The sequence below is a fragment of the Capra hircus genome, chromosome 24 (genome assembly GCF_001704415.2).
Source record: "Capra hircus breed San Clemente chromosome 24, ASM170441v1, whole genome shotgun sequence".
Taxonomy (NCBI): Eukaryota; Metazoa; Chordata; class Mammalia; order Artiodactyla; family Bovidae; genus Capra; species Capra hircus.
In genome coordinates this window covers 40,309,743-40,330,927 of record NC_030831.1, presented here as the reverse complement: position 1 = coordinate 40,330,927, position 21,185 = coordinate 40,309,743, and the positions used below count along the sequence as shown (strand labels likewise).

Genomic DNA, 21,185 nt, shown 5'->3' with positions numbered 1-21,185 from the left:
TAATATAAAATCATTGATTTTAACAGTTCACATCTAAATATGGGGGGGAGGGAATCTTTAATCGGCAGGCCTTTATTCCTGTATAAGTTCTGAGTGGCTGGTACAGTAGCACATGGGCTGCTTAGCTGACCTTTGATAGGGCAGTCTTCTTTTCTTTACACATATTAAATCATGTATCACCCTTCCAGAGAGGTTCTCTCAGGATCCCTGTTTTACCGATAGAGGGAATGAGACACAGAGGGGTTCGGTGACTTTTCTGAGGTCACACGGCTATTAAGTTGGGGAGCTGAAATTTGAACCCCAGCAATCTACTTCTAGAATCTGTGTCCTTCACTACATGAATCCAGTCGTCCGAAGGTAAAGCAATGGGACTTGCTTCTAGGAGGTGATTGAGAATTAGACCATAGTTGATTTATGCACAGTGCATTTCTTATACTTCCTTATGGGAGATCTTAAGACAGAAATTTTCAGAAAGAATAGGACTATAGAAAGCTATCAATTTGAAACCTGGGGTTTTGCAGAGTACCACTATGTTTTACTTTGTTAATGGAAACTCTGTCATTGTTGGGTCTTCTGTCTCTGCTTGGAGTTGTGACACAAAGTTTGATTATTACACCTTTACCGGGAGAAAGTGCAAATTCATACCCTCCGCCCAGACAGTCTAATCTAAATTTCACTCTCAAGCCCTATGACATTCCAGAAGAGTACATTTTCAACATAATAATGACATATTCCAAGTCCTTTATATTTGAAGAGTAAATCAAGTCAGCTTTTTGAAGCATGGGGAAAACTGGAAAACACTCATCTAAGATATGCTGGAGTCCACAGTGTGACTGTGAGTTGTAAGCTCATCTTGCAGATTTTTGAGACTCTGTTCAATCAATGATATTCTTGTAAGCTGATCCTTCTGGCACATTGGTATGGATTTGCTTCCCATTATTAGTTCAGTTTAGTTGATGCATTTAGTTAAAACCAGCACCAAGTAATAAACGCCAATATAAAATTTATTACAAAAGTCCTGAAATTAAGACAGGACATTAAAGGAAATGAGATATTAAAGGACATCAAAGTCACATTAAAGGAAATCAGAGTAAACGAAAATCTAGTTGCTAAGTAGAACTATTTATAGCAGCAATCCATCCTTTGAGGGAATTTCTTTTTACCACAGTGAATGCTGCCTGCGTTAACTCTCTTTTCTTTAGAAAGCAACTGGGCGCTTGTCTCACATAATCTCATGGGGGCCATATTTTAAGATATTATAACTTAACACTTGCAATCAAATTATGGAAATAAATGCTCTATGACAGTTTTGTGAGGAGGAACTCATGAATGTCATGTGTCCTTGTGAACTACTTTCCTAAGAACAGGTTATATTTCACCCTCTCTCTATGCAGCCCCCAGGATGAAGATGCCTCTTTCCATTTTGCTGGGAGTGGATATTCTGTCGTGGAGAAGACTCTCCGGGCTACTGTGACTCAGATAATTATGCTTTTTAGTACCTATTCACCTAATGGGCTGCTTCTGTACCTGGCTTCAAATGGCACTGTAAGAGTCTTTAAGGGTACTATGCCCTGCTGTGTATATACAGTTGGATTGCTATGAGGATATTTATTAAATGATTGTTTTATGAGCACATACAAGGATAATACATACACATGTATGCCATACTAGTTTCCTATTTTAAATTATTTATCAGTACAAACTCACTGACAAACATTTGAAAAGCATGTCAAATAGAAAATAGCTTCCCATCATTATGTGCATTTAGCCATGTCCAACTCTTTGTGACCCTACAGACTGTAGCCCACCAGGCTGTTGTGTCTATGGGATTCTCCAGGCAAGAGTACTGGAGTGGGTTGCCATGCCCTCCTCCAGGGGAATCTTCCCAACCCGTGGATCCAACCTGAATCTGCTGTACTGCAGGTGGACTCTACCCACTGAGCCACCTGGGAAGCCCTCCCTTCATTATAAATGTCACTTACACATTTATTATTAGATTTTGAACCTAAATAAGAGGTCTTGTTTTATTCACTGTGACTTCCTAACCTAATTTGAATTCCATCAGAGGAGTTCATGTTCTTATTTTTATCTTGAGTGCTGGTGATCTTTCTGGTTTGTGGTTGTATTTTTAGGGCTGGCTCATTTGTGAACAAGATGCAGAGAGTCCACTTGTCTTACTGTGTTGTGGACTTTGACGTTCGTGAGTTTATCTCACATACGTCTGTGTATTAATCTAGAAAGCCTTGTGGACACTTTTAACGTCCAACTATCGGGCCAGATCCTGTTCTGTCAGTTTGACTGTAAGAGGTTTCCACCCTCCCTGACTTGGAGAGGAAGGAAATCTTGTGATAATAACGTAACCATGGGTAAGTGTTTTCTCTTGTTTTTTACAGAAAGACTTTTTATCCATTGACCTGGTTGACGGCAGAGTCAGGGTGACAGTTGACCTGGGTTCTGGGCCCCTTGCTCTGATTACCGACCGACGCTATAATAATGGAACGTGGTACAAAATTGCCTTCCAGCGAAATAAAAAGCAAGGTAAGTGTGAGGACAGATGGACAAAATGCCCTGGTAGGAATGGAAGTCTTCCAAAGTTAGCAGTCTTTGTTTTTTCTTTAGCTTTCTGAGTCTCCTTGAATGATGTTCTATTCAAAAGCCCTTGTTTTCTTTGGAATTCTGAGTACCAGGATTCACAGCTTGGTGAAGGAATATTCTGTTTGTCTGTGGTTTCCAAATGCATTGGGCTTCCCTGGTACCTCGGTTGGTAAAGAATTCTCCTGCAATGCAGGAGACCCCAGTTTGATTCCTGGGTCGGGAAGATCCACTGGAAAAGGGATATGCTACTCACTCCAATATTCTTGGGCTTCCCTGGTGGTTCAGCTGAAAAAGAATCCCCCTGCAATTCTGGAGACCTGGATTTGATTCCTGGGCTGGGAAGATCGCCTGGAGATGGGAAAGGCTATCCACTCCAGTATTCTGGCCTGGAGAATTCCATGGACTGTACAGTCCATGGGGTTGCAAAGAGTCGGACAGGAATGAGTGACTTTCACTTTTATAAATGCATTATTTAACATTAAAGGCTAACCTTAGAATCAAGGGTCAAATTGATTCCATTTTCTTTCACACATTCTGGTGCCATTTAGCATGCGCTTTCTGGACTTACTGACTTTTGTAAAGATGGTTTTCATTTGCCCTTTAATAGTCAAGATTCCTTGATCAAATTTGCAGCATGGAAAGGAATATGTCTTTGTTAATGAACTTTCTGAGATGTCTATGTTTTGTTTTAACTGTAGAAAATGATTTTCTTATCCCCTTGATCTCCTCTAGGGCTCCTAGCAGTTATTGATGCTTATAACACCACCTACAAAGAAACCAAGCAAGGGGAGACTCCAGGGGCATCTTCTGACCTCAATCGTCTGGATAAGGATCCAATTTATGTGGGTGGATTACCGAGGTCGAGGGTGGTGAGGTATGATACCACACTGCAGAACTGTCGTGTCCCTAATTACTCTTTTAGTTTCCATAACAAAATCCCACAAACCGGGCAGCTTAAACAACAGAAGTGATTAACAAATGTATAAGAAATGTCTCTTACAGTATCTGGAGCCTGCAATTCTGAAATCAGGTGTCCACAGAGCTGCTTCCTTCTGAGGATCATGAGAAAGATATCTGTTCCATGCTGTCTCTGGGCTTCTGGTAGCTTCAGGAATTCCTCAGCTTGTAGGTGGCATTCTTCGTCTGTGTGGACACGTTGTCTTCCCTCTGTGTCTCTCTGTGACCAAATTTCCCCTTTTTATAAGGGCACCACTCATACTAGATTAGAACCTATCCTAATGACCTCATCCTAACTTAATTACAACCACAAAGACCTATTTCCAAGTGTGGTTACATTCAGTACCTTATGAATACTACGTCAAAGTAGAACGTTAGAAAGTCAAAATCTTTTTTGATAGGAGGTAGAGAACATAACCGAGCCCATAGCACTCTGTTTTGACTAGTATGCCATATTCGTTGTTGTCGTTTGGTCTCCAAGTTGTGTCCAACTCTTTGCAACCCTGTGGACTGCAGCATGCCAGGCCTCTCTGTCCTTCACCATCTCCTGGATTTTGCTCAGATTCATGTCCATTGAATCGGCGATGCTATTTAACCACCTCATCTTCTGCCGCCCTCTTCCCCTGTTGCCCTCAATCTTTCTCAGCATCCGGGTCTTTTCCAGAGAGTTAGCTCTTCACATCAGGTGGCCCACGTATTGGAGCTTCAGCTTCAGCATCAGTCCTTGCAGTGAATATTCAGGATTTATTTCCAAGTATGCCATATACTTGAGAAGTAAAGAAAGCCTTTTGTAGTAAAATTTATGATGTTCCACTTACTGCCTATAGAACATCTAAAAATGGTAACTGTGCAATATTTGGAGACCTCACTTTCCATCACGCATCATTCTCCTGTCCAGACTTTCTATTAGAAAAATCTCTTTGGAGACCAAAAAAAAAAAAGATCGTGCTTTTTGCAAACTTATCTGGATTCCCCTTTTGTGTGATTAGACTGAATAATGTATGTGAAAGCTGAAAGACCAGCATCAGCAAGTTGGATTAGAGATAGCAGAGAAGAGGTGCACTGATTCTTATTCTTGTTTAGCTAGCTTTGCGACTTTAATAATTCACATAAACTTCCTGTAGTTTGCTGTTCTCAGTTTTGTAATTTTGAATTGGGGACAAATTAAGCGAGACGTTTCTTTCACACCATTAAAAAAAAAGAATGCATAGACAGCTGGCAGTCAAGGCAGCTGAGCTCCCAGAGATTGAACTGTAAACTATGAGCCGTAACTTCCTTATGACAGTGCACTGTCTTTCTTATAACTGGCCCCTGTTTTGGTGAGTACGTCCAGATGGTAATGACTGTAATAGTTTCCTTAAAAATATTAAGCAGGCTTTTGTCTAGGTAGCCACCTAGGTGGTTGTTGTTCAGTTGCTCAGTTTTGACTGACTCTTTATGACCCCATGAACTGCAGCCCTCCAGGCTTCCCTGTCCTTCATTATCTCCTGGAGCTTGCTCAAACTCATGTCCATTGAGGCAGTGATGCCATCCAGCCATCGCATCCTCTGTCGCCCCCTTCTCCTCCCACCTTCAGTCTTTCCCAGCATCAGGGTCTTTTCCAGTGAGTCAGCTCTTGGCATCAGGTGGCCAAAGAAAGGGAGCTTCAGCTTCAGCATCAGTCCTTCCAATGAATATTCAGGGTTGATTTCCTTTACGATTGACTGGTTTGATCTTCTTGTGTCCAGTGGGCTCTCAAGAGTCTTCTCCAGCATCACAGTTTGAAAGCATCAATTCTTCAGTGCTCAGCCTTCTTTGTGGCCATCTGGGTAGTTCTGCTCACTAAATTTGATCCTTTTCTTTAGTCATAAGGTGAGCACATGTTTGACCTGAACTCTCACCATCTCATGGTCAGTAGCCTTTTTATAGGAAGACCTAGACATTTCTGAGAATGACACCTGGAAGGAGATCTTCCTTGTTTTTATTTCTTCTTTCAAACCTGGAGTTATAAGATCCAAACTTTGTTGCTGCTGCTCTCCTGTCCTTCCCTACAGGAAAGGTGTCTCTAGCAAGAGCTACGTGGGCTGCATCAAAAACCTGGAAATATCCAGATCGACCTTTGATTTACTCAGAAATTCCTATGGCGTGAGGAAAGGCTGTACACTGGAGGTGGGGAGCGTTGTATGAATATTGAGACAAGTGTAATAATATTAGGGCGAGTAAATCAAATGCCCGTAGATTTACTAACGTCATAAGGCAACAGGATCTAAACCAGGGGACTACATAGAAAAGGGGGTGAGGTAAACAGCAGCAGCCTCTGGGTGATGGTTGGGTGGGAGGTTCCACACACGGCGGACCTGATGGGCTTTCTTCTCTCCTCTCTGACCAGCCTGTCCGAAGCGTCAGCTTCTTGAGAGGTGGCTACGTTGAATTGCCACCCAAGTCTCTGTCACCAGACACGGAGTTGTTGGCAACATTTGCCACCAGGAACAGCAGTGGCGTCATCCTGGCTGCCCTGAGCCAGGGCGGTGGGAAGCCAGGTGATCGGCAGGCCCATGGGGTGAGTGACCCAGAGGCTCTCAAGCCAGGAGCTCAGGGAGGAAATGACTTCAGGAAACGTTGGATGGAAGATGACTTAGTCCTAACGTGTATTCTAGCCGTGTGCCTGGTGGTTTAGGGGGGCGCATTTTTACTAAGGAGACGTGTTCATTGCTGAATGTGTTTTCCTTCATGAGTCAGTGGTGTCTTTGTGTTGCAAAGTCCACCTTCCTTGTCCAGCCACTGAGAAGAAAGACACTTAGTGTCTTCCTCGGATCATAATGAATGAGGTGATATTTACCCTTTCCTCTCCTCAAACTTTATATATTACTTAATTTAAAGAGACTCAGAGAATGCTAATGTATTGTATTAATGAAATAGAAGTCACAGAGCTACAATTTAGAGTATGGCTCTCTACTGTGCAAGATATTTTATGGACACTGTGTGTGTGTGTGTGTGTGTGTGTGTGTGTGTGTGTGTGTGTGTGAGTGAGTGTGTGTGTGTATGTGTGTGTGTATGTGTGTTTATTCAGTAAAATTTTATTCAGCCATAAAATAGGAGGAAATCCTATGAATGAACACGTATGAACCTCGAGGACATTACGTTAAGTGAAATAAGTTAAATGGAGAAAGACAAGCACTGTATGATCTCATTTATATGGGGAAACTTAAAAAGAAGACAACTCATAGAAACAGAGCAGATTGGTGGTCAGCAGAGTTTGTAAGGGCAGGAGGGAATTGGGTGGCAAGGGCCAAAAGGCGCAAACGTCCAGCTGTAAGACAAGATCGGGGGTGATGTACAGCACGGTGACTATAGTCACAATACCATATTGCATTTGAAAGTTGCTAAGAGAGTGGGTCTTAAAAGCTCTCCCCATAAGAAAAAGATGTTGCAACTATATGAGGTGATCGATGCTAACTAAGCTCATTGTGGTGATCATTTTGTGATATATTCAAATATCCAATGCCTGTGTTGTATACCTAAGGCTAATACAGTGGTATATGTCAATTATGTCTCAGTAAACCTGGGGAAAGAGAGAAATAGATCAGTGACTTATGACATGACTATTTGTTAGTATGTAACGTAGCAATAAGTAAGTGTGAAGACTGTGTAGAAATGGAAATCTTTGATGTGGTTAGTGATAACAGCCTAATGCAGAAAGTAAACTGTGTGAGCAGAGATTAGAAAGTAGCATACGAAGAAGAAAACAGTTGTGTCACATGGTGATATTTTTAAGGAGCTGCTTCCTTGGCACTAATACAGCCACATTGCCTTCATCAGATGATAATTCTTTAAATCCTATAGTAATGTCTTTTCAATGGGAATTCTCTGTGTCTCCTTCCTAGCCGTTCTGGTCCATCATGCTAATTGAAGGCCACGTTGAAGTGCATGTTAACCTTGGGGACGGAACCAGCCTGAGAAGAGCTCTCCTGCACGCTCCCATGGGCACCTACAGTGATGGTCAAGAGCATTCCATCTCCATGATAAGGAGCGGAAGGTATTTGCCTGACCTTATGAAGGTTCCCCAGTAGGAAGCTTGTATGGGGCTCTTTGCAGTGAAATGATTGGGATAATTAGTATGATGTCATTAGCATTCAGTTTTTAGAGTTCCAATATAATTCTAGAAGCTTGGAAATCAGTTTCATTTCTTTGTAATAAGACATTTGCAGATTTTTCATAATTGAACAACCTTAACCCTGCCCTTTTGTGGGACCCAGCATAAATTATCTTTAGTTGGAAAAATTCTGTGTCAAATACCATTACAGTGTTAGTAAATTCTAATAGTGAGTGGGAAAATAGTAAATAACTGTAGTGTGCTCAGCTGTGTCTGAGTCTTTGCGATTGAACCCACAGTCTGTAGCCTGCGAGGCTCCTCCGTCCCTGGGATTTTCCAAGCAAGAATATTGGAGTGGGTTGCCATTTCCTCCTTCAGGGGATCTTCCCGACCCAGGGCTTGAACCTGCCTCTCCTGTATGGCAGGTGGATTTTTTACCACTGAGCCACCCAGGAAGCAAATTTTAATAGTGAATGGTATAATAGTAAATAGCAACAATACAAATAGTAAAATGTAGATAGTAGTGAATAGTGTTAGAGTAACATTTCTATATTAATCTCCCTCAAAAACTATGGACCAAATGTTTTAAAAACACACTGGACATTTTGTCACAGATAAAGAAATAAAGGACTTCCCCAGTGGCTCAGACGGTAAAGCATCTGCCTATAATGCGGAAGACCCGGGTTCGATCCCTGGGTCGGGAAGATCCCCTGGGAAGGAAATGGCAACCCAGTCCAGTACTCTTGCCTGGAGAAATCCATGGATGGAGGAGCCTGATAGGCTACAGTCCATGGGGCTGCAAAGAGTTGGACACGACTAAGCGACTTACTTTCACTTTCACTTTCTCCAAAAAGCACTCGAACTGAATAATGTTTAATCACATTACATTCATTTTGGGAAAATGTTCAGCTGTCTCTTTTCATGTTCAAGAGTTGCCTTTTTTTATTCACACATGTTAAATTTCGTGTTAAAAAATTTGTTTCAGGGAAAACTTATTAGTAAGAACTTGCTGGAATAAAATGGACAGTGATGTTTCATTGTATTTAAAAACATTTATTTTCTCCTTTGACTCTGTAGAGTTGTCACTGTTCAAGTGGATGAGACAACTCCTGTGGAAATGAAGTTGGGCCCGTCAGCAGAAAGCAAGACCATAAAGGTGTCCAGCCTGTACGTTGGGGGCATTCCAAAGGGTGAGGGGACACCCATGCTCAAGATGAGAAGCTCGTTCCACGGCTGTATCCGAAACCTGGTCTTTAACATGGAGTAAGTATCACTGTACTCTCAGCCTGACTGTGCCCATCCCGATCTTTCAATGCCCAGTACCGACACTAATCTACAGTCTAATTTTCCCATTGGAGCTGACCTCAAATTCTGCAAGTTCCCAAATAATAAGTGGATCCCATGTTTTATCATGAAAGTCCCCCCAGATGGGCTTTACTGAACTAGAATGATGGACAGTCTGGTCATCATGCATGAGAAAGAAAAGAAGCAGTAGGCATTAGTTCCACGGGTGGTGCAAGTGGTAAAGAACCTTCCTGCCAATGCAGGAGACTTAAGACATGTGGGTTCTATCCCTGGGTCAGGAAGATCCCCTAGAGGAGGGCATAGCCACCCACTCCAGTATCCCTGCCTGGAGAATTCTATGGACAGAGGAGCCTGGTGGGCTTCAGTCCACAGGGTCGCAGAGTTGGACGCGACTGAGGAGAGTGAGCATACACATGGGCTTCTAGCCATTGTGGGAGATGGTCGATTCGGTTACTCTTAAGAGTATTGTATTAGTATTTTTTAATGGGTTTTAAGTGTTCAGTAATCGTGTGACCTTGGTGCATGTGTTGGCTTGTATTATCATCATTGATTCTGAAACACTTTGTTTGTATCTAGACTTCTGGATTTCACAAGTGCCACCGACTATGAACACGCGGACCTGGACTCCTGCTCACTCTCAGAGAGGCCAAAACTAGCTGTCTACCGAGAGGACGGAGAGCTCCTGCCAGAGCCCCAGCCTTTACCAAGTCCAGTAAGAAGGCCCTTCTTTCACTATGCAGTTTAGTGTTAGTCGCTCAGTTGTGTCTGACTCTTTGTGACCCCATGGACTATAGCCCGCCAGGCTCCTCTGTCCATGGGATTCTCCAGGCAAGAATACTGGAGTGGGTGGGTTGCAATTCCTTTCTCTGAGGGATCTTCCCTTCCCAGGGATCAAACTCGTGTCTCCTGAATTGCAGGCAGATTCTTTACCATCTGAGCCACCAGGGAAGCCCTTGTTAGCTTTCACTTTCCTTTCCATTTGATGATTTCTCTGCTTCCTTGGTTGAAAACTCACGCTCTGATGAAGCAAATGGCTCAGTCGTACAGAGCAAGGCCTGTCTCTGAGTCCAGGGCGGTGGTATTGGTAGCCTCCATCCACCGACCTGGGAAACCGAGCCTACGGCCTTACTTGGCCTGGACCCAGGGCACCTGCCCTCCAGCCCGGCTCCTCCTGGCTACACCTCGCTCCTGTCGAGGAGGAACCACCTTGGCCTGTCCCCTGTGGGCACGTACAGTCCCCTCTGCCTGTGGGCCAGCTGTTCCTGCAGCTGCTGACCCCTCAGGCCCCCCTAGAGCAGTTGTTTTTTTTTTTTTGAGGGACTGGGCATTTGGGGCACAAGCAAGGTCTTTGCCCTTTGGACCTGATGAAAATTCATGGGAATTTGGTGAACTTGAGCGGGGTTGAGGTAAAAAATAGAAACTCTTATTGCCTTCTCAGAGAGACAAAGGGGTGCGAATTAACAGCCAAGAAGGTAAAGGCAGTGCTGGTGTGTCTGTGTTGCTGGTGTGTTTGTGTTGCTGGTGCTCTGACACCCTTGCTTCTGGAAAGACATGTTTGTGTTGCAGGGTGTGGGGAAGGGCGGGGGTGGAGGGCCTGGCCTTGCATGGCTGTGAGCTGTGTGTATCTCTTACAGGAACTGTGCGCCATGGAAAGGCCCCCAGAATATGTGCCCAACGCCCACCAGTTTGGCCTCGCAGAAGGCAGCCACTTGTTGCTACCTTTTAACCAGCTGGCTGTCCGAAAGAGGTAGGCGATGCTCTAATGTCCTCACGAGATGTCTCATTGCTAGAAGAATCCAGGGCATATTCTTCAGCAGTGAGTCTTTTCTGGAAGAAGCTTCTCGTGTTTCACGAGAAGTGAACACTTTGGAGTGTTCAGCTTGCCACCACGTGGCAGCAGTGAGAGGCAAAGAGGAACGCAGCTTCTGTGCGGCTCAGATGTGCCAGCGTGGCTGGGCTGGGTTTCATGGTTTGTCTGGACCTCGTCTCGATGATGGTGGGTGGCTGCCTCTCTGGGGGTGTGGAGGAGAGCCCTGGCTACCTAAACCCCTCTTCCTTCTGGAATCCCACGTCCCCTGAAGCTGTTATCTGGATGCTGAACCCCATTCTACAGGAAACATTCACTAATCTGCAGAAATGGCCCCCCAGCTCTATCATCATGACCCCAAATTCCTGGAGCCACACGCATGCCAGCCTGCACGTTCCCTCTGCTCTTCACACCTGGCTGTCCCAGGCAGCCTTCTCCAGCCAGGGAAGCTGGCTCACATCCCAGAGGGCTCGTGGCTGAGGTTCCTCAGGACCCGCAGGCCTCCCTGTCCTCCTGTGGGTCTCAGCCCCGCAGTCCACGCCCTCGGCAACAGTGCTCTACGCCTCTGTTGCCACCATCTGGGGTCACTGCCCTGTGGCTCCTGCCTTCAGTCCCCATGAGCTTGGCAGCTGCCCAGCCCCTGATCTTTGAGGTCCTCTGGCTCCGATCTGTCAGAGGTCTTTCCCTCGTTCCTCCCTGGCTGCCTTCTCCCCGTGGTCACACCGCCGAGCACTTCCTAAGTACCCACCCACCTGCACAATCTGTGCTTTAAGCATCCTGCTAACCGCCTCTCTCTCCTCCTTACCTCTCTCTCCAGCAGCTGCTCACCCCCATCAAGACCTCTGAGCCCTCCGGCTTTCTCGCCATCATCACCATTTTTTGCCACAGCTCATTAGCCCCCTTCCCCACTGGCCTCCACGTGACCCAGTTTTAACTCTGTGGTATATTTCTGATGTTAGTTTTGGGGAGAAAGGGACCCTCCTCTGTTCACTGCTTGATCCTCTGCTCCTAGGAAGATTCCTGGTGGATGGAGGTAGGCAGTTACCACGAGTGAATGAATGGATAGGTCAGTGAAGGGATGGATGACCTGAGATGTTCAAAACAGATGTTGAAATACTTACTGGGGTCTTTGAATTTTAAGAGAGACAGTGAGAGCATGTTCCTTCCTGAGAGCCCTCGCCTCCCTCCAGGCTCTCAGTTCAGCTGAGCATCCGCACGTTCGCCTCCAGCGGCCTGGTGTACTACATGGCTCACCAGAACCAGGTGGACTACGCCACACTCCAGCTGCACGCGGGCCGCCTCCACTTCACCTTCGACCTTGGGAAGGGCAGGACCAAGGTCTCACACCCGGCACTGCTCAGTGATGGCCAGTGGCACACGGTAGGCTCTGGGGAAGGTGGCGTCACTTGTGCTGAGCTCTGATCCACCGGCCCCTCGTGTCCACTCCATTTCACAGTAGTGGGATCAACCTCCAGCTTGCTCTGTGTCTGATATCTGCCCCATAGAATGTAGGCTCCTGAGGGGCACAACCTTTTCTGCTTCCTGAAATACCCTCAAAGGCTCACTCAGTGCATGACACTTAGTAGGCATGCAGCAAACATTGGTAGAATGAACGAAATGTTCATTTACCAGATATGTTCTTGGTTTGACGAGAAGTAAACCAAGCCCACGAGTGGCGTGAATGGGCCCAACCTGATGTCCTGGCCTCCGTGTTGCTGTGACGGGGACTCTCCAGCAGGTCCTGTGCTAACCTGCTCTGGGCTCAGCCTCCTCTCAACCTTGGAGGTGCAAACACTTGAGCCATTCTTGAGGGTTCCATTCGGGTTATTACTCCTGCAGTGAACAGATGCTGCAAATAGTTGTTGTTTTCTCATATTCCTTAGAAATGACTCATGTCTTCTGATCGCTCTAGGTCAAGACAGAGTACTTTAAAAGGAGGGGCTTCATGACGGTCGACGGCCAGGAATCGCCCATGGTGCCCACGGTGGGAGATGCCACCACGCTGGACGTGGAAGGAAAGCTGTACCTCGGAGGCCTCCCCTCTGAGTACAGGGCCAGAAACATTGGAAACGTAAGCAGCGTTTTCTCCGTAGGCCCATTTTTACCTTTATTGTGGTGGTTGTTTGTCTTGTGGAGGAATGTATTTATGTTTAAATTACCGTGTTTGGGCCTGGAGCTTGGCCACAAAATGGAAACATTTGGAACCACATCCCTCGACTGTGTGTTGGGGCTTCTCCTTGAAACCCAGCCTGCCTTCCTGTTGGTTAGCGAACAAACAGTTCCCTTCCCACAGGCATTTAGCCCCAGTGCAACTCAGGAAAAGTCCAGCAAATTTGTATTTGCAGGTTAGAACACTCCACAGTCTTTTCTTTTTTCCTGATTTTTCGTTTATCATTTTTGGCTGTGCTAGGTCTTCGTTGCTGCGCCTGGGCTCTTGTCTAGTTGCAGCAAGAGGGGGCCGCTCTCTGGTTGTGGGGCACGGGCCTCGTTGCAGTGGCTTCTCCTGTTGCGGAGCACAGGCGCACGGGCGCACGGGCACCAGTAGCTGCAGCTCCCTGGTTCTAAAGCACTGGCTCAACAGTTGTGTGACACACGGGCTTAGCTGCTCTGTGGCGTGTGGGGGCTTCCCAACTGGGGATCGAACCTGTGTCTCCTTCCCTGGCACATGGATTCTCTACCCCAGAGCCCCCAGGGAAGCCCCACTCCACAGTCTTGATTTCCACAATATTTACTCAATAGAAAACCCTTTTAACTATATTATAGTAGCTTTTTTTTTAACTGAATTTCATACTTTATTGATAAACACTTTTATTTATTCCCACCCCACAGGCAAATTCTATTCACTTGTTTTTTCTTTTATGGTTTCGGGTTTTTTTTTTAATATAAATTTATTTAAAGTTAGACCTTCATGTGAAGTATGGTGGCCACTGGATTTTTAAAACCCAGAGACAGTGTTTTACTGTGTGGTGTTGAAGGGTGGGAACAGTGTGTGCTGTCCTTCTCACGTCCTCACCGTCACCTACCCCTGCATCGTTTCACTTAGATCACTCACAGCATCCCTGCCTGCCTCGGGGAGGTGACGGTGAATGGCCAGAAGCTGGACACAGACAGCCCCGTGTCTGCGTTTGCTGTGACCAGGTGCTATGCCGTGGCCCAGGAAGGAACATTCTTTGAAGGCAGTGGATACGCAGCCCTCGGTATGTACGATCAACCGTCTCACAGGCAGTCTCTGGGATGCCCTGCAGTCTAAGATGATAAGGATCCAGGAATCTTCCGATAGGACAGGACCCGCTGCACAAGCTACAGTGAGACCATGAATTCTGGATTCTCAGCATCTTGTGTAAAAAGCTGCTCACCTGTCGTGGTACCCAGATGGCCTCCTCTCACCAGGAGAGGTGGCCCTCCAGACGGCAACACATGGTCCTGGTGTCATCTGTACTGGCCCCAGATTTACATAAGGCAAAAGCTGTCACTGTTCAGGTTAATAAAGACCTTTGAATTCAAAACCAGCACCGTAAAATGTCTGGACCAGCCAGCCAAGTGCAACTCAGTTTTGATGAAAAAATTAACTCTGTTTAGACTGTTGAAATATTCATGAGTTGTAAGTAGAGGAATTTAAATCTCGAAAATGCTTTAGGATGGAAATTCCTCAAGGCTTAGAAGTAGCCCTTGTTATATATCTTACGTGCTCTCCCACTTCAGATGCTTGATTGGCTGGCTAAACCTGGTGGTTCAGTGGTAAAGAATCCGCCTGCCAAGCAGGGGATGTGGGTTTGATCTCTGGATCAGGAGGATCCCCTGGGGGAGGGCGTGAACCCATTCCAGTGTTCTTGCCTAGAGAATCCCATGGACAGAGGAGCCTAGCAGGCTACGGTCCGTGAAATCGCAAGGAATCTGACACGACTTAGGGACCAAACAACGGCAGCTTGCCGGCTGACTCCTATTTGCACTCAAACGGCGCTCCCCTGGCCCCTGTTCCATTTCCTATCACAGGGAACTAATTTCTGGCTCCTTTGCTGGGGGCTTCCAGGGAGGCTCTGGTGGAAGATGGAGGTTGGGAGGGAGGAGAGGAAAAGCCAGCAGGCTTGTCTCTCGCGCTCTGTGCTTCTGGTAACACCACCTCCCACTTTTCCTTCAGCCCTGGGCCCCATAGGTAGCAACTGCCTGCTATTGCTAATATCCCTAACTTAGCCCAGCTTTTTTATCACCTGAGTGAAAAATTCACTCAATTAAAACCCCACTTAAAAAAAAATGCATAGTGTGGAGTCTAACACACAACACACTCAGCAAATGATGACACACCGGTTAGTGGATACTGGGAAAGTCAAGTGCTCTTTTTTTTAGATGGATGATGAGCCAATTACATGGATCAAATCCCTTCTGACTTTTGCCTACGTGGCTCTGGATAAAAGCATGTGCCCACCTCATCTCCAGTCAGGTTTAGCCCAGCTGGTTGTGTGTTTTCTTTAAAAGCATCACTTCATCCTGCGGAGGTGCAAGCTGAGGCTCGAGGGTGGAAGAGACTTGCTGGTGAGGCTGGAGCTGGATCCTGAGAAGGAGCTGGAGCTAAGTCTCCTGACCCTCATCAGGAGCCCAAAAGCACAGCCAGCCAGCCAGCCCAGCCCCTGGCCTCTCTGAGCCTGTGCCTTTGTGCATCAGGCAGGCCCCATCACTAACTGAGTGTCTTCCTTGCATGTTTCAGTCAGAGAAGGCTACAAAGTGCGATCTGACGTGAACATCACGCTGGAGTTCCGTACCTCGTCGGAGAACGGTGTCCTCCTGGGGATCAGCAGCGCCAAAGTGGATGCCATTGGACTGGAGATTGTAGATGGAAAGGTGGACACTTAATCTGGATGCCCCCTGACCCCCGCCCACATCTCATCCCAGTGTCAGAGAGAGCAGTTGAGAAACAGTAGAAATATGTAGATCCAAATTTCTAATTATTCACTTTCATGGAATGGAGAAAAGATTCAGTTAATATTTTAAAATAGATAATCCTAAAAAAGGACTTCCCCAGTGACTCAGTGGTCTAGAATCTGCCTGCAATGCAGGAGACACAGGTTTAGTCCCTGAGTCAGGAAGATCCTCTGGAGTAGGAAATAGCAACCCACTCTACTGTTCTTGCCTGGGAAATCCCATGGACAGAGGAGCCTGGTGGGCTACAGTCCAGGGGATCACTAAGAGTCAGACACTTAGTGAAGCCACTAAAGAACAACAGCAAAGCTTCACGTACAGCATCAGAAGTTGAAAATAGGATACTTAGTGTTTCCCTCCCACCTTCTTCAGGTCTCAGATTTTTTGTGCTACCACCTGGGGTAGTAGAGCATCCATGGTTTTTCAGGAGGGAGTTAGTAAATGCTCCTTCACAGGTGCTATCGCAACAGCTGTGAACCAGCTTTCTTAGTAGACCCATGGGCTCCTGTCATGATGAAAATACGACACTGATTTGAGGATGCATCACTAAGGTTGTGGCTCAGGCTTGCCCCCATGGCGGTGTCCGTGTTCCCTTCCAAAGCCTTGGGAATAGGCTAGCATCAGAATCCTTAGGACACTGTCTTACAAAACCACTGTTTGTTTTCCATAGGTTCAGTTCAGTTGCTCAGTCATATCTGAGTTGCGACCCCATGGACTGCAGCACGCCGGGCCTCCATGTCCATCACCAACTCCTAGAGTTTACTCAGACTCATGTCCATTGAGCCCATGATGCCATCCAACCATCTCATCCTCTGTCGATCCCTTCTCCTCCCACCTTCAGTCTTTCCCAGCATCAAGGTCTTTTCAAATGAGTCAGTTCTTCACATCAGGTGGCCAGAGTATTGGAATTTCAGCTTCAACATCAGTCCTTCCAATGAATATTCAGGACTGATTTCCTTTAGGATGAACTGGTTGGATCTCCTTGCAGTCCAAGGGACTCTCAAGAGTCTTCTCCAACACCACAGTTCAAAAGCATCAATTCTTTGGCACTTAGCTTTCTTTATAGTCCAACTCTCACATCTATACATGACCACTGAAAAAACCATAGCCTTGACTAGACAGACCTTTGTTGGCGAAGTAATGTCTCTGCTTTTTAATATGCTGTCTAGGTTGTTCATAACTTTCCTTCCAAGGAGTAAGCATCTTTTAATTTCATGACTGGCTGCAGTTACCATCTGCAGTGATTTTGGAGCCTGATAAAGTCTGCCACTGTTTCCCCATCTATTTCCCATGAAGTGATGGGACCGGATGCCATGATCTTTGTTTTCTGAATGTTGAGCTTTAAGCCAACATTTTCATAGGTAGCCCTCCCTTTTAGCAGAATGCTCTGATTTTATCCACTCTAAGAACATCGTGTGAATGGACTGTGTTCCTTGAATAGGGAAAAATTCACCGAGGTATTGGCTTTGTCTCATTTGTTTAGCTCTTGTTTCACGTTAACAACGGTGCTGGGAGGATAACAGCCACGTACGAGCCCAAAGCTCCCAGTAGGCTCTGCGATGGGAGATGGCACACCCTTCAGGCAAACAAGAGCAAGCATCAAGTGGTTCTGATTGTCGACGGGAACGCAGTTCGAGCAGAAAGTCCGCACACCCAGTCCACCTCCGCTGACACCAACGATCCCATTTATGTTGGCGGCTATCCTGGTGCGTGTGATGTGTACTCTGCTCACTTTTCGGGGGGCATTGCCTCTGGGGGAAGTCTTATTCAGGGGGATAAAGAATAAGGGTGAAGAAAGATACATGATATGGGTGACAAATCCTTTGCCATTTTAGGTCTATTCCAAATACCTAGGAATTTTTGGAAAAATCAAAATTATCTTCATATTTAAGTTGATCGGGGCTTCCCCGGTGGCATTAGTGGTTAAAAAACAAAACAAAAAACCTACCTGCTAACATAAGAGATGCTGGTTCAATGCCTGGGTAGGGAAGATCCTCTGAAGGAGGGCATAGCAACCCACTCCAGTATTCTTGCCTGGGGAATCCCATGGACAGAGGAGCCTGGCGGACTACAGTCCACGGGGTCTGACAGAGTCAGACACGACTGAAGCCACTTAGCATGCATGCACGCGGAAGCTGATCATTGGGTAGCACTCTGAGAACATCGGGTATGGTGTATAGTAAGCTGGGTGACTTTACAGACAGAAATCTCAAATGATGCCCGGAAGTGGGAATCATTTTACGGGTCGGTAATCATTTTAGAGGACAAACATGTGTCTTACCCTCTCACATCGCTTTTCAGATTCTCCAAGTAATTAATACAAATGTTAATAAGATAAAAATCCCTTTTATGACAAGTCACAACTATGCCTTAAAATTATTGTTTATTAATAGTTTTCTATAAATTACGCTATCACTGAAGCCACTTATATGGAAAAATATTCTTCTGATCTTGATATGGAAACCACAAACGGTTAGTTTTGTTTCTACTGCTCTTCTTATGTCATTTAACACAACAAGATTTATTTTCTCTTCTTTCTAAACAGCTGATGTGAAGCAGAACTGCCTGAGCAGCCGGACCTCCTTCCGGGGCTGTGTGCGGAGGCTCACTCTGACTAAGGGCCTGCACGTGCAGTCCTTTGACTTGAGCACAGCTTTCGACCTGCAAGGAGTTTTCCCTAATTCCTGTCCTGGGACTGAGTCCTGAACTTTGGGGAATGCCTCGGTTGGGAACCATTGTTTATATTTTGAGAATTATTTTGTGAACTAAAATCTTTACAGTTCAGATTTCATTTCCAACTCAGGTTCAGTGTTTCCAGAGAGAACATTTTTGTTTATGTTTAACTAAAACCATGTGTACAACAAATACCTCTATTAAATAGTTTAAAATGTAAATTGAAATCACTGGCTCTTTTAAGTTTTTTTAATGAAACTTTTGAAATGTTCTGTTGATCACCTGATAATACTTCATGTTTTGCATTTTAAACTTTTAAAAACTATCATTATAGACTATCATAGATTAGAATGGCATATGAATACTTTCATGGGCTTTCCCTGTGGCTCAGTGGTAAAGAACCCATCTGCCAATGCAGGGAAAGAGAGTTCAATCCCTGGGTCGGGAAGATCCCCTGGAGAAGGGAATGGCAACCTACTCCAGTATTCTTGCTTGGGCAATCCCAGGGACAGAGGAGCCTGGCCGGCTACAGTCGATGGGGTTGAAAAAAGAGTCGGACATAACTTAGCAACTAAACAACAACAACATGAATACTTTCATTTCTTTATCAAGAATTTAAGCTCCAATTTCTACAATGAACAAGTAACACTGTTGGTTCTATTCCAGCAGAGGGCACCAACTGTTTGCCACATAAGCATGTTAAATAGACTCCAGCAAGTCAAAAAGCAAAGGGAACACGGGAAGACAGAGCCTGGTCTAGACAAAGCTTTGTTCTGAGAGGACCTAACCGAACAGAGCATTTTGCAAGATTAAAAAAAGAAGTGGCATCATAACTAGATAGCTAGTTAGCCCTTACTATTTTAACTGTTTTTAAGTGTACAGTTCTCTGCATGAGGTACATTCACGCTGTTGTACAACCGTCACCACCATCCAGTTCCAAGACTCACTCCATCTTGCAAAACAAGCTCTGTACCTATTAAATACTAATTCCCAGCTGCCCTCTCTCCCCAGCTCCTGGCATCCACCATTTTTCTTCCTGTGTGCATGGGTGTGACGACTTGAGTCACTGGAATCATTCAGCATTGGTCAGTCTGTGACTGGCTTATTTTTCATGGCATAAGGTCCTGTAGGATCATCCACGATGGAGTATGTGTTAGTGTCCTTCCTTTCTTAAGGCTGAGTAATTTCCATATTTTTAATTTACTTTTTATTGAAGGATAATTGCTTTATAGAACTTTATTGTTTTCTGTCAGACCTCGACATGAATCAGCCATAGGTACACATAAATCCCCTCCCTTTTGAATCTCCCTCCCAGCTCCCTCCCCACGCCACCCCTCTCGGTTGATACAGAGCCCCTGTTTGAGTTTCCTGAGCCATACAGCAAATTCCCGTTGGCAATCTATTTTACATATGGTAATGTAAGTTTCCATGTTACTCTCTCCATACATCTCACCCTCTCCTCCCCTCTCCCCATGTCCATAAGTCTATTCTCTATGTCTGTTTCTCCATTGCTGCCCTGAAAATAAATTCTTCAGTACCATTTTTCTAGATTCCATGTATGTGTGTTGGAATATGATATTTATCTTTCTCTTTTTGACTCACTTCACTCTGTATAATAGGTTCTAGGTTCATCCACCTCATTAGAACTGACTCAAATGCATTCCTTTTTATGGCTGAGTAATATTCCATTGTGTATATGGACCACGACTTCTTTATCCATTCATCTGTCAATGGGCGTCTAGGTTGCTTCCATGTTCTAGCTATTATAAATAGTGCTGCAATGAACAATTGGATAAATGTGTATTTTTCAACCCTGTTTTCTTCAGGGTATATGCCTAAGTGAAAGAAAGAAAGTAAAGTTACTCAGTCATGTCTGACTCTTTGCAACCCCATGGACTGTAGCCTACCAGGCTCCTCCATCCATGAGATTTTCCAGGCAATAGTACTGGAATGGGTTGCCATTTCCTTCTCCAGGTATTCTTCCCAACCCAGGGATTGAACCCAGGTCTCCTGCATTGTAGATAGATGCTTTACCATCTGAGCCACCAGGGTATATGCCTAGGAGTGGGATTGATTGCTGAGTTGTATGGTGGTTTCATTCTTAGTTTTTGAAGGACTCTCCGTACCATCTTCCATAGTGACTGTATCAATTTACATTCCCACTAACAATGCAAGAGCATTCCCTTTTCTCCACACCCTCTCCAGCACTTATTGTTTGTCGACTCATATACCATATTTTTGTTTATTCATTCATCCATCAACGGACATGGGGTTCCTTCTACCTTTTGGCTATTGTGGATAATGCTCCTGCGAATATGAGCATACAAATAGTTCTCAGAGTCCTTAATTTCACCATTTTAGGGTAGAGACCCAGAAGTGGAATTGCTGGATCACACAGTAAGTCTATTTTTAATTTTTTGAGGAACCTCCATATGTTTTCCCCCATAGTATCCAGTGCAATTTTTAAGCTTCAGTTTTCCACCTGTAAAATGTGGTTATGCCAACAACCGCAAAAAGGTCTATATTTGGAAATATTATTAAAATTGACTTAGAGAACATCTGAATAAACCAATAACATCGACCTTAGTGAAATTTAATCCTCAGTCACATTTGCCAGCAGAATGTACAAAAATCAGTTGGTTTAAAGACATGCTTTATTAAACATCAGGAACAAGAAAAAGAAAACTAACCAATGCATTTAACACAGCTGGTATAACCTTTCTGAGAGGCCTGATTTATATAACACCTTATTCATTTTCCTGTATTGTCTGTCTGTGCCACCACCTCTAAGAGGATGCATCGTAATTAGGAATGATACACTCGTGGCTGGATATGGAACAACCACATCCAACACAGGCTTGG

At 45.1% G+C, this 21,185-nt stretch overlaps 1 protein-coding gene across 2 annotated transcripts in view; it reads left to right on the top strand.

Annotated features, from left to right (window-relative positions):
- LAMA1 (laminin subunit alpha 1) overlaps positions 1–18,550 on the top strand; it is a 126,607-nt gene extending 108,057 nt beyond the window's left edge. For both annotated transcript variants that reach the window (XM_018039604.1, XM_018039603.1), the window contains exons 49-63: positions 1,395–1,545; positions 2,394–2,538; positions 3,328–3,469; positions 5,586–5,700; positions 5,921–6,091; positions 7,416–7,567; positions 8,702–8,887; positions 9,506–9,641; positions 10,564–10,676; positions 11,927–12,116; positions 12,649–12,807; positions 13,780–13,933; positions 15,439–15,572; positions 17,134–17,356; positions 18,196–18,550. In XM_018039604.1, coding sequence (XP_017895093.1) covers positions 1,395–1,545; positions 2,394–2,538; positions 3,328–3,469; positions 5,586–5,700; positions 5,921–6,091; positions 7,416–7,567; positions 8,702–8,887; positions 9,506–9,641; positions 10,564–10,676; positions 11,927–12,116; positions 12,649–12,807; positions 13,780–13,933; positions 15,439–15,572; positions 17,134–17,356; positions 18,196–18,356 — 2,332 coding nt within the window. In that variant the 3' untranslated portion in view covers positions 18,357–18,550. The remainder of the gene's footprint in view (positions 1–1,394; positions 1,546–2,393; positions 2,539–3,327; positions 3,470–5,585; positions 5,701–5,920; positions 6,092–7,415; positions 7,568–8,701; positions 8,888–9,505; positions 9,642–10,563; positions 10,677–11,926; positions 12,117–12,648; positions 12,808–13,779; positions 13,934–15,438; positions 15,573–17,133; positions 17,357–18,195) is intronic.